The sequence below is a fragment of the Octodon degus genome, unplaced genomic scaffold, assembly GCF_000260255.1.
Source record: "Octodon degus isolate 3935 unplaced genomic scaffold, OctDeg1.0 scaffold00432, whole genome shotgun sequence".
Classification (NCBI taxonomy): Eukaryota; Metazoa; Chordata; class Mammalia; order Rodentia; family Octodontidae; genus Octodon; species Octodon degus.
The window spans coordinates 78157-89493 of NW_004525008.1; the positions used below are offsets into that span (position 1 = coordinate 78157).

The 11337-nt window shown below is 54.3% G+C and overlaps 1 protein-coding gene across 1 annotated transcript; it reads left to right on the forward strand.

Annotated features, from left to right (window-relative positions):
* Positions 1–3380: 3380 nt before the first annotated feature.
* Rtl1 (retrotransposon Gag like 1) lies at positions 3381–7472 on the forward strand. Its single transcript, XM_004648538.1, has one exon. The coding sequence runs from the start codon at positions 3381–3383 to the stop codon at positions 7470–7472; it is 4092 nt and encodes a 1363-aa protein (XP_004648595.1).
* The last annotated feature ends 3865 nt before the right edge of the window (positions 7473–11337 follow it).

Consider the following 11337-nt stretch of genomic DNA (forward strand, 5'->3'; position numbering starts at 1 on the left):
AATTACAGAACAAAATTCACACTTCATGTAAAGAATCTGGACTTGTACACCATACAAAATTAAGAGGAATTGTAGAGTTTTAAGGTAGAATTACAAGATCAAGTTTAATGTATTTTACTAGGAAGTGTGAAGCTTATTTTAAGGGATGACATGATCAAATTTTATATCATACTAATAAATTTGGACTTAAGCAAATACATGGCTTAAAATTGTTACAGCATGAGATTGGGTGTGGTTTTTTTGTTTGTTTATTTGTTTTTATAAACCATCCTGATTCCTGATGATGAATTACCTGGTAAAATGCTGCATTTTACGTGAAGTACCTGGGACTTTATGTTTCAGGCAATGAAGAACCTTTGGGAAGTTCTAAATTGAGGACTATCGTGTCCCAGTTCATGCACTGCAGTGGGGCTGCGAGTAGGTCTTTGTGGTGAAGACAGTATGACCAAGTTTTTATAACATGCTAAAGAGATGTGATTCTATGTGTTCTGGCCTTGGATCGTTCTGATTTGAGAGTGAGGTGTTTCGTCCTCGTGCAGAGGCATTCGGAGTTCAGCCAGGAGAGAGTTATGAGGCGTGAACTGATGCAGAATTAGACACTGCGTGCTAAGGCGTCTGCATGTGCAGAGCCAGGTAGCAAGCGGACCAAGGCTGCTGCACAGCAGGGGCACGGGCTCGAGGCACTGGCTCTGCGCTCCACGCTGAGAGGTTCTCCAAGACTGAACAAGGGAGAGAAGTTGCACCACAGGCTCAAAAATTCGGACAGTTTTGAAGCATGACAAGATCATATTTTTATGCCATGCTGAGTAATTTGGGTTTCAGCCATTAAGAGATTTTTCAGAGTAATGTGGTAGTTTTTTTGTTGGATGGAGCAGTCTGCAGAGAAATTAGAGTAAAATGTATTATTTTATACTAATGGTTTAGACATTATTTCGTAGGTAATTGAGAGACATTATAAAGCTTTAAGTAGAAGTTACAATAGCAAATCCATGCACCTTGCAAAAAGTGTGACCTTTTATGTTGAGAAAATGACATGGCCACATTTTTATAGCATGCTAAGAGGTTGGGAATTAAAGCCAATCAAAGGTCTCAGGAGTGGTGCGTTGGGGTCACAGACTTTGTGCTGATTAATTGGCAGATAAACTACAGAAATTTTTATTTCATGCTAAATTTCACCATAGGCAATAAAAAGGAAGTTTTATTTGTTTTAAATAAATTATGGGATAATTTTTACTTATTATGCTGAAAATACTAATGTTGAAAAGTATTAAAATGAGACTTTCATAATATGTCCTGGATAATAGATCTTAGGTAGAAGGTAGGAATATTTAAAGATTTAATCATCTACATGTAGAATTCATAAATCTGGGGCCGGGAAGATGGATCAGTGGAATAAGCGCTTCCCTGGCAAGTGCAAGGGCCTGAGTTCAATCCCCGGTTCTGAAAAAAAAAAAAAAAAAAAATTTCATAAATCTGTTGAGAGGTATATAGTCTAGGTTTTTAATCATCTTATTAAGGAATTTAAATTTTAGCCAAGAAAGGATTTTAAGTGATAGATGTGTTGAGATCTTTATTTCTGATAGGTGAGTCTGCAGATGCCTTTCTTAAGGCAAATTTTGTATTTGAACTTGAATTTTGTATTAAGAGTCTTGGGATTTTAGAAAAACACACACCTTAGGACTTTTGTGAAGAGGAAACAAGTTAATTTGTTCAATGTGTCATGCACATAGTTCTGGGACGATGCTTTACCTAATTGGTAGCACACTAGAAAAAGATGTGATTGCTACCTTAGGGAACGATACGTCAGAACTCGTTATTACGCTAAACCCTTTACATTTTAGCCAGAGAACAGTTTTGGTGAGTTTACATGTCAGATATGTTTATTCTAAAAGGTTTGGATTCGATATTGCAGACAGTAAATAAACATCCAAAGGCTTTAATCAGAGGGGTTACATGCCAACAAGAGTATGCTTAATTTTGAGAAACAGCAGATCTGAGTTTTGTATCCTGTTGGAAAGTTTGGATTTTAGCCAGTGAGGAGTTTTACATAGGGAATATGTTTTTCCTTATAGATCTGCATAGTGGCTTTAAGAAATACAGTGAGAAATAGCAGAAGGTGTTAGCTTTATAAAGAGAACTCACTGTACAGCTAATTTAGTGTCACTCAGTTTGCTCTGGCCCACAGAAAACAATGTGCAAACAGCCTTGAACCAGACACCTCTTGAAATTTAGCCTAAACCCATTAAAACCACCCCTCACTAGATTTTCAAAGCGTCCAGAAGAGATTTCAAAGATGCATCATGCCCTCCTCTGACCCCATGTCACCTCTCTGCAAGGCTCACCTCTGTGCTGGAGGAGGTCAGTCAGCCCCAAGGCTCAGGAGCACTGACCAGGGGGAGGGAGGAGGAGAAAGCAAAGAAGACAGGCAAGTCAGACCACAAAGGCATGCAGGTGTGTGCCAGCAGGGGACTGAGGCCAGAGGCGCAAGAGCCTGGACACCTGCAGAACAAACTGAGACTCCTGGGTGAGCAGCAATCACGGCAGGAGCAGGGCTATCGGATAGTCTCCTCCCTGGCTTAGAGCTGGAGGGCACATGGCCCTGGAAGATCAACCAAGACAGAGAGATCCCTAAAAAGCATGACCTAAGGCCTAGGACCTAATGTCCAGGTATGCAGCACACTGGTATTTTATAAAAATGTATGAGGAGAAACAAGCAAAGAGCCAGAAGCCAGACTTCCATGTCTCTCTCACAAATCCTGTGGTGCTGAAGGAGGAAACATCAGCCGTTCCAGGCTGGGGACCCAGGACGCGGGACTGTGGCCAAGCGTCATCTCCCGCTTCCACTAACTGACCCACACAGTGGTGGGTTCCTTGCTAGGGCTTCCCCTTGTACACAAAAGCACAGCCAGGATAGATCTGAATGGAGCGCAGATGTGATTTCTGGGACTTTCGGAAGTCAAGGAAAGAAAGGAGGTTTGGCCAGATATGTGACCTGGGAGAAATGGCACAGCATGTCACAGTACATACACACTTGGCCCAGTCGCTGCACAGAGGTCCCGGGTTGTGGACCCCTCACAGAACTATGGAAGCAGGGAAACCAGGCAGAGACTTTGTCTAGGAGGGAGCTGAGTCTGGGCCCCTGAAGGCCCAGGTGGCCAGCCGAGGAGGCTATCTCTCCCTTGGTTCTTCCCTGTTCTCATTGATCAAGCGCCTGATTTGTTCTTGAGAACCCACCCCCAATGCTGGAGACCCTAAACTGCTGCCTTTCCTCCCTGCCCCGCCCATTCTTCCCATAGGTTCTGATCTTCAAGGTTCCAATGGCTGAGCAGGTGCAGCGCGACCTTACCAATCTTGAGGAAACTCTCCTTTCAACCGACGCAATGATAGAACCCTCTGAAGACTCATTTGAGACGATGATGGAGCGTAAGAATCCATCATCAAAACAAATGGAGTCCTCTGAGGGCTCATCCAACACCGTCGTGGAGCCGGAAGGCAGCGGAGCACAGGGAGAGGCAGGCGCCACCCAGGGCCCGGCGCAGGAGGGCCAGGAGCTGGGCAGTGGTTCGCCTCAGGAGACCGAAGAGCTGCCTGCTGATCTCCTCCAAGACATGGAGGAGCCATCCAGTGGCCCACTTAGGGGAACAGAGGATCCACCCAATGACCTACTCCAAGACGTGGAGGAGTCATGCAACGTCTCTGACACGGCAACGGAGGAGGACCCACTGAGTGAGTCGTCTGATGAATCGGAAGCAACATCAGTGTACCCGGCAAGCTCCCCGTATGAAGACCACGACGACAGCACTAACCTGGCATCTGAAGGGTCGAACACTGAAGAGGAGACCCAGACCGAGGACCCCGGTGAAGATATCAGAGAAACCATGAACGCCGTCCTCTCGGTGTACTTCCGGATGCATGACCTCAATGAACAACAAAGAGTGGCGGAAGAGCTCCTGAGGAAGGGGTTCGCTGCTGGCCAACTGCCCTCCCCAAGACCCTTCTCCGGGGACCGCAGAGAGTACCACGAGTTCATCGTGCTCTGCCAACTGATGTTACAATGCTACCCAACAATGTGCTGCAGTGACCGAGCAAGAGCTCAGTATGTCATCAACCACCTCTCTGGCTTTGCCTTGGAATGGGCCGAATCTCTGATCCAGCAAAACAGCCCTGTGCTGGAAAGCTTCCCAGCCTTCCTAGAGGCTATGTCAGAGGTGTTCGAGTACAGGTACACACTGCGTCTGGCAGAAGAGGCCATGTTCTACATCAAGCAGGAACATCGCACTGCCTCCGAATACATCACTGACTTTCAGAGTCTCATACCCACCTTACGCTGGCCAGATGAAGTCCTGCAGGCCCACCTGTGCCAGGGGCTTAATGAAGATATCAGGCATTATCTGTTCCGGTTGCCCCAGCCAGATTCCCTGGATAGTCTGATTTTGCTCATTCTGCAAATAGAAGACAAGCTGGAAGAGCGCCAAGCGATGATGCGGCTGCCCCCAGAGGCCCGCCCACGGAACCTGGCCTGGATGGACTCACCTGTTCCAGAGAAGTGGATGGTCAGCAAATGGCTGCCCGGTGCATACCACCCAGGCATCAACCGTCCCCACTTCTTCTTGCTGCTCCTGGTGAGGGTGAACCCCTACCACTGTGTCGCAGTCCAAGCTGTGGTCGACTCTGAGGCAGAGGGCAACTTCATGGATGAGAACTTCGCCCAAGAGCACTACATTGAGCTGTACGAGAAGCCTGAACCTCGCGTGATCCACACCACCGATGGCTTCGGGGTGTTCGGCAGTGAGCCTATCTGGCTGTACACTGAGCCAATGGTGTGCATGCATCAGAACCACCAGGAGTCCATTGAGTTTGACATCATACCTTCCTCTCAGTTCTCCATCATCCTGGGCAGCAACTGGCTGCAACTCCATGCTCCTGATGTCGACTGGGTCAGAGGCCGCCTGACCTTCCACTCTCCCTACTGCCTGAAGAACTGCTTCAGCCCAGCCCCAGCATGCATCGGACTGGAACACTATAGCGTGAGCCTGCTGCCTGGATTGCCGCACCCATACTCAGACCTGGCCGATGTGTTTAACCCGAGAGAAGCAGATGATGAGACTTCCGACCAGCCAAGCTCAGACGGATCCGATGATCTTTCTGAATCAGAGCCCTCTGAGCTTCAGCAGGCTGGAGACAGTGATCACAGCGAGATCTTTTACGAGTGTCCCTCCGCCGCGCCTTGGGAACCTGTGGGTGCCAGGATGCAAGAAGCAGCGAGACTGGAGGAAGAATACTGGGAGCTGCACGACATGCTGACAGACAGACAGGACTACATACAGATGATTCCGGAACTGTTTGACCAGTTACACGGAGCTACATGGTTCACAAGACTGGTGCTGCGTGGGACCATTGTGGAACAAGGCGCACACGGAGGCCGGACAGAGGACACATGGAGAGCAGCATTCGGCTTGGAGCCACAAGACATGAAGGAGTACCAGCCCTTTGCGCTCTCCGCAGACCCTATCATCCCCCAGAACGTGATTCACTTCATCCTGAGGGACATGCTAGGCTACTTTGTGGCCTCCTATGGGCAGGAAGTGCTGATCTATTCCATGTGCCTGCAGGAGCACATCCAGCACGTCCGCCAGGTGCTGGTCTGCTTCCGACGCCACCACGTCTACTGCTCCCTGACCAGGAGCCAGTTCCACCGGCAGAGCGGTGAGATCCTGGGCTTCCACCTGTCCCCCAGAGGGGTGAAGATCAACAGGAGTGTCGTAGACGTGGTCATGGACTACACCATCCCACACTCCAGGAGGGAGCTGCAGACCATGATCGAGTTCATGTTCCCCTACCGCCACTTTGTGGAGCGCTTTGCCATCATCATAGAGCCCCTGGTGAGGCTGCTGCTGAGCTTTGACCCTTTCTACTGGGGTGCAGAGGAGCAGGAGGCCCTCGAGTGTCTGCAGAGGGCGTTCCGTACGGCGCCCCGTCTCTACCACCCTCGGCCTCAGAACCCGTTCTACCTGGAGACGGGCATCACCTGCACCGCTCTGTACACAACCCTGATCCAACTGGACGAGCACACGGGCAGGAGAGTCACCTGCGCTTTCTATTCCCGCAACTTCTCCCCTATAGAGGTCGAGTACTCTCTGGTGGAGCTGAAGGTCCTTGCAATCCGGGCTTCCTTCATGGTGTGGTGCCGCTACCTGGAGAACACCGAGGAGCCCATCATGATCCTTCTCAACACAGAGGATCTAGCCTCCCTGAATAATGACAGGCTCACCGTACTTCTCCCCGGGCATTGGGTCTTCTTCTTCTCTCACTTCAACTTCGACATCATGGAGCCGCGGCACATGGATGGCAGCTGGCCCCCTGCGTCCCCGAGCAGCTGCAACCCGAGGGCCATGAGGAACAGGGTGGCGCGGCCAGTCCTATACTTGGCCACCCAAGGCCAGCCCCAGGAGGAGACCAGTGACTCCGACTCTGAGGAGGAGAGTGACCTCCTGTCAGAGCAGGGCGGGCTCAATGAACTGAACCTGCAGCAGTATCTTCTGAACCTGATCCCCATTGACCACATCTTCATCGACTTCCTGGCTCTCTTCAGCAGGGCCCAGATCCGCTCTGTCCTCCTGCACTTCTTCCGGGGGATCCTGCACTGGGGGAGCGTCCTGGCCCCCGCATCCCTTCTCACCATGATGGAAGCCCGGCAGCAGCCCACACTGCTGCCTGCCCCCTCCATGCTGGTGGCCCGGCCCGCACCATGCCGCTGCCCGCGCCTCATTTTGGACTCTACAATCACCGTGAGGAACACCACGGCCAGGGCCTTCACCCAGCTGTTCAGCCAACTGCCACCCTTCATTCGCGCCAATCCCATCCCTGCCCGAGAGCTGGCTGACCTCTTCCTGAGCCCCCGACGCTGGCAGAGAAATGCCCTGCCGCCCCTTCTGCCCCAGGGCTTGCGGTTCACCCCCGGCTTCTGGCTGATCCTATGTGAGTTCTTTGGTGTCCGGGGCACCCGCGCTCAGCCTGGCCGTCATGCTCTGCGCCACGAACGGTACTTGGAGCTGCACGTCGTTGGAGATGAGGATGTCGTCTTGCGAGAAGCCCTGCAAGACGACCTGCAACGTTACCGTCAGAGTGGCCTGCATGACGGCCTGCAAGACACCTCGCAGGACGCGCAGGACAACGACGTGCAGGAGACCCTGTCCCCCCGTGAGGCCGAGGCCGCGGAGGCCCCGATCTACCCACGTGGCCTGATGGACCCGGATGTCCTCGACATCCTCAACAGCCGCCTGCTCTACGTGCCCAGCCCCGGCGGTCAGCTCAGGCTGCTCACCCGGGAGCAGGTTGCCCAGTCCCTAACCCAGTTCCTCACCATCCTCTACTCACGGGTGGCACATGCACCCACCCCTGCTGCACAGCAGCCTGAAGGGGAAGCGAGGCTGGAAGAGCTCCCCGACCTTGAGGATGACGAACTCGACTGAAGAACCTCCTGCCAGGCCAGCAGGCCTCGCTATCCTTCTCTGACCCGGCACCCACCAATGTCTCTGCCACCTCCCCGTGCCTTGACCAGCTTCGCACAGACCCAGTGCCCACTCCTGCCACTCCTGATCCAAGGGGAACCCACTTGTGAAGGGCATAACTTCAATTCATCAACCAGCAACATCATCTGTGCTAAAGGACTATCTGACCCTCAGAGACCCAGAGCTAGCTCAGGGCCACCACACGAGCCCTGTCGTAATTGTCCAGGTCCCAGGCCCAAGACTGGGAATGAATCAGAGAGGAGAGTGTAGAGATGAGCAGCAGAGGTGACCCGGTGGCCCTCCGCCAGGTGCAGCGGGGCGGCAGCAGCAGCAGCAGCAGCAGCAGCAGCAGCAGCAGCAGCAGCAGCAGTAGCAGCAACACAGCCAAGCAAGCAGGTGCTGGGACAACCCTCACCCCAGTGCATCCTGGGACACTGACCTCAGGTGCTCCATGGACTTCTTCTACCTCCACCTTGGTGCTCCTGCTCCCCTGGGCCCCACCCTCACACCCCCTCCCAGCCTCCCAAGGTCCTAGGCGAAGTGCCTCCCCCTGCCCCATCCCACCCCACAAGCAAGTCCACCCCAACTGTCTGGTTCAGCTCCCTCCACACGGACTTCATCTGACCCTGAGTTCTGGTCTTACCCGACTGCCAATGCAGAGCGTCTGACGTGCCACTGCCACTTACCTGATAGACTTGTCCACTTCCGTGTCCCAGAGAGCCAGGGACACACCAGTGGGCAGCTGAACTGAGAAGCCCATTCCCTCCCAGGACTGAGACTGGACACTGCAGGGCTTGGAGGCCCCATGGAGGAAGGGGCCCAGAGAGAGACTGCCATGGCAGCGGGCGCCCTGCCTCTCCTGTGCCAGGGAGCAAGGGTGCTCCAACCAGACCCCCGCTTTTTGCCACGGGGAGGAGACTTTTCCTCGCTCTTTCCCATCCCACCTTTTATCATCCCTCAAATAAAGCAAAAGAAAAGATTATCCGACTTTATGGTTTGTTCTGAAAGGTGGGGAAGGTGGTATGGAGGGGACCAGAAGCGGGTGGAGGTGGGGTGCAGCAAGCCCACGGGGGGCCCTCTGACATGTCTCCCCGCCCCCACCATGAAGCTGGGATGTGGGGACCTGGCTCTGCCCAAGGGGGTGCCCCAGAACTCCAGTGCCCTCTGCCCGAGGCTTGCCCCACAGTGTGCAGGCTGGTTCTCAAGCCTGGCATCCTGAAGTCTACACGTCCCGACCCTTGTGGAGCAGTCTGGGACCCCAGGATGCTTGGATTTCTACCCCAAAGTAGCATCCAAGTGGCTGCTCCAAGCGTATGATGCCCTCGAAGTGGAAGATGTCTCCGGGAGAGCCAGGGGCACAGGAAGGTAGTACCACGCCACTGTCCAGCACATGCTCACCTTTACCTAGCCACCTTCCCGGTCTGTGGCCTCTGACCACCAGCCTGCGCCAGTGGCCCCCTGACAGTGACTCCACACCTGCCATGACCTCACACACTAGGGACACCAGCCCACCCGGGAAAAGTCCCTGACTCTGCCTACCTGAGTACTAAGCCTGGGGACCCCAGCCTCATCCTGACCCTACTCCACCCACTTCTACCAGGATTCACTCACGGGGTACAAAGGCAGGAGCCCAGGCCAGGACCAATACCTCATTGTGCGCTCCCAGGTCCCCAGGGTGACTGGCTCTCCCCTTCTCCCCCGGGTATCTCAAGACTCTACCCCCGACAGCTACTCCTAGAGATCACAGTCAGGTCTCCAGGCTTGAGGTCGGGGGCTCTGCTCAACCTCAGAAGATCTCTCTGCCACTTCCGGAAGTTGCCTATAGCTCCACCTGACCCCGCATGATGAGGCCCCATCCTCAGTTCACCTATCCATCCCTCAGGCCAATGAAGGATCCCTGCTTTAATTCAAAATGGGCCCTGCTCCTCCGCTGGAACTGTGAGCATCCCAGCCTTACCTGCTCAGATGAAAGCCAGGAGTGCTCTTCAGGGGGACCAGACACCCCCAAAGGTGGGCATGATCACTCACACACATACCAGGCCACCTGCACACCTGCGAATCATGGTGGCTTTGTCCTTAGGCTCAGAGGACCACTGACAAAGGAAAAACATCGGGTCAGGGGTCTCTCATCTTTCTGAAGTCAAAAGGTTTTTAAAAATATAGTACAAACCTTAAGTGACCTGGAAGAAAAAGGGGGAGGGGGAGAAATTGATATTAAAGGACACACTAAGCAAGGAAGCCGTCGCCACCACCAACCTGAAAAGGGAGGGCAGCAGCGCAGCCTCTGGTGGCTGTGACCAGCAGGCTGCTAGCCCCCAGCTCCACAAACAGCACTACCCCGTCTACCACCATGGGGACTCAAGTCACCCCATGGCCTCTGACGACTAGACACTCTGATGGCCCCCAGGAGACCCTGGCAGTGCCACTGGTCATCTTCCACGGCCATCAGCCCACCCTCTCAGTGACCCCCTTGTCACCAGTGCCCAGGTGAGCACGCACAGTGACCTCTGGGGCCCACATAGCAGCACAATGCACCTGCACTGCGGGCCCCTCCACATCCCTTCAGAAGCGAGTCCTGCTACATGGCTTGGGTCACAGGACTGTGCCAGGACCATTCCCAGAGGCCAAGCATCTCTCCAAGGCAGAGGCAGGAGGCTTCTCTGTGCCTACCCAGACCCTCTGGCTGGTCTGTTCCCAGTGAGAGGAAGAGAGCGATGCCGCAGAAATCACGATCCCCAAGGCCCTCCCACCCACATGGTGCCGGGGCATGTTCGTCATGCCCCACGCACATCACATGTGACCTCAGCCCATATAATCTGCCCCAGTCTAAACACTGCCCCCCAAGCACCAGTGGTGAGAGTGGGGAAGGGGCTTAGAGGGCCCGGGGTGCACACTCCCTCTGCCCACCCTCACGCCTCCACAAAGCAGGAAAGGCCACCCCACCCTGTGCCCCTCTGTGCCCAGGCTGGCTGACATGCTGGTTATGCAAGAAGGGACAGAAGGGACAGGAGGGTCCCCTCTGCCATGCAGGGTCTATATGGGAGGGGCAGGAGACAGGAGGCTCAGCACCGACCTGGGCAGGGCGCAAGAGGGAGAAGGATCAGGGCACCTGCTGACAGCTGCTGAGGGCCCATGCTCAGGCCTGTGGGGAAGAGAGGGAGTCTCTGCAAGGAGAGAGTAAGAGGCCGCCTATGAGGGGCCTCAGCCTCCTGGTCACAAACAACTCCTGGGTAGAGGCAGAGACCCCTCAAGGAGACCCTCCTTGAGGACACTGCCAAGGGTAGCTCTGCCCTCCATCCTGGAACAAGGGGATCATGTTGCCCACGTCTGCCCACTGTCCTGGGAGCTGGGTCCCCTCACAGGGCACCATACAGCCCCTTCAGTGGGCATAGCCCAGCCTGACGCGGCTGAACCTTCAGTGAGTCTGCTCTGAGCCACAGGGTTCTAGGGGGCTTGGGGCCCAGCCCAGGGAGAATCCCATGGGGATGAAGCCTTCTCTCTAACAGGAAGCCTCAGAAAGGACCCAGCCTCAGGCCCACCCCTCCAGGACCTCGGGGAGATGGGGAAGGAGGTGAAAGGGGAAGCAAGAGCCAGCCCGCAGAGCATGCTAGGACAGCAAAGCTGGAGGACACTCCCATGCAGCCAAGAGTGCAGAGGAGGGTCCGGGGGCTGCTCGTGGTTGAAGGGGGTGAAGAAAGGCATCATATAGGAGCTGAGTAACTGTGCAATCAACTCCTGTATGAAGCCGTTCCCACCCCCCAACTACTGACTACGGGCCGCGACCCTCCTCCCGAAGCCTGATGAAGCGCCCAGAAGGCAGGTGGGA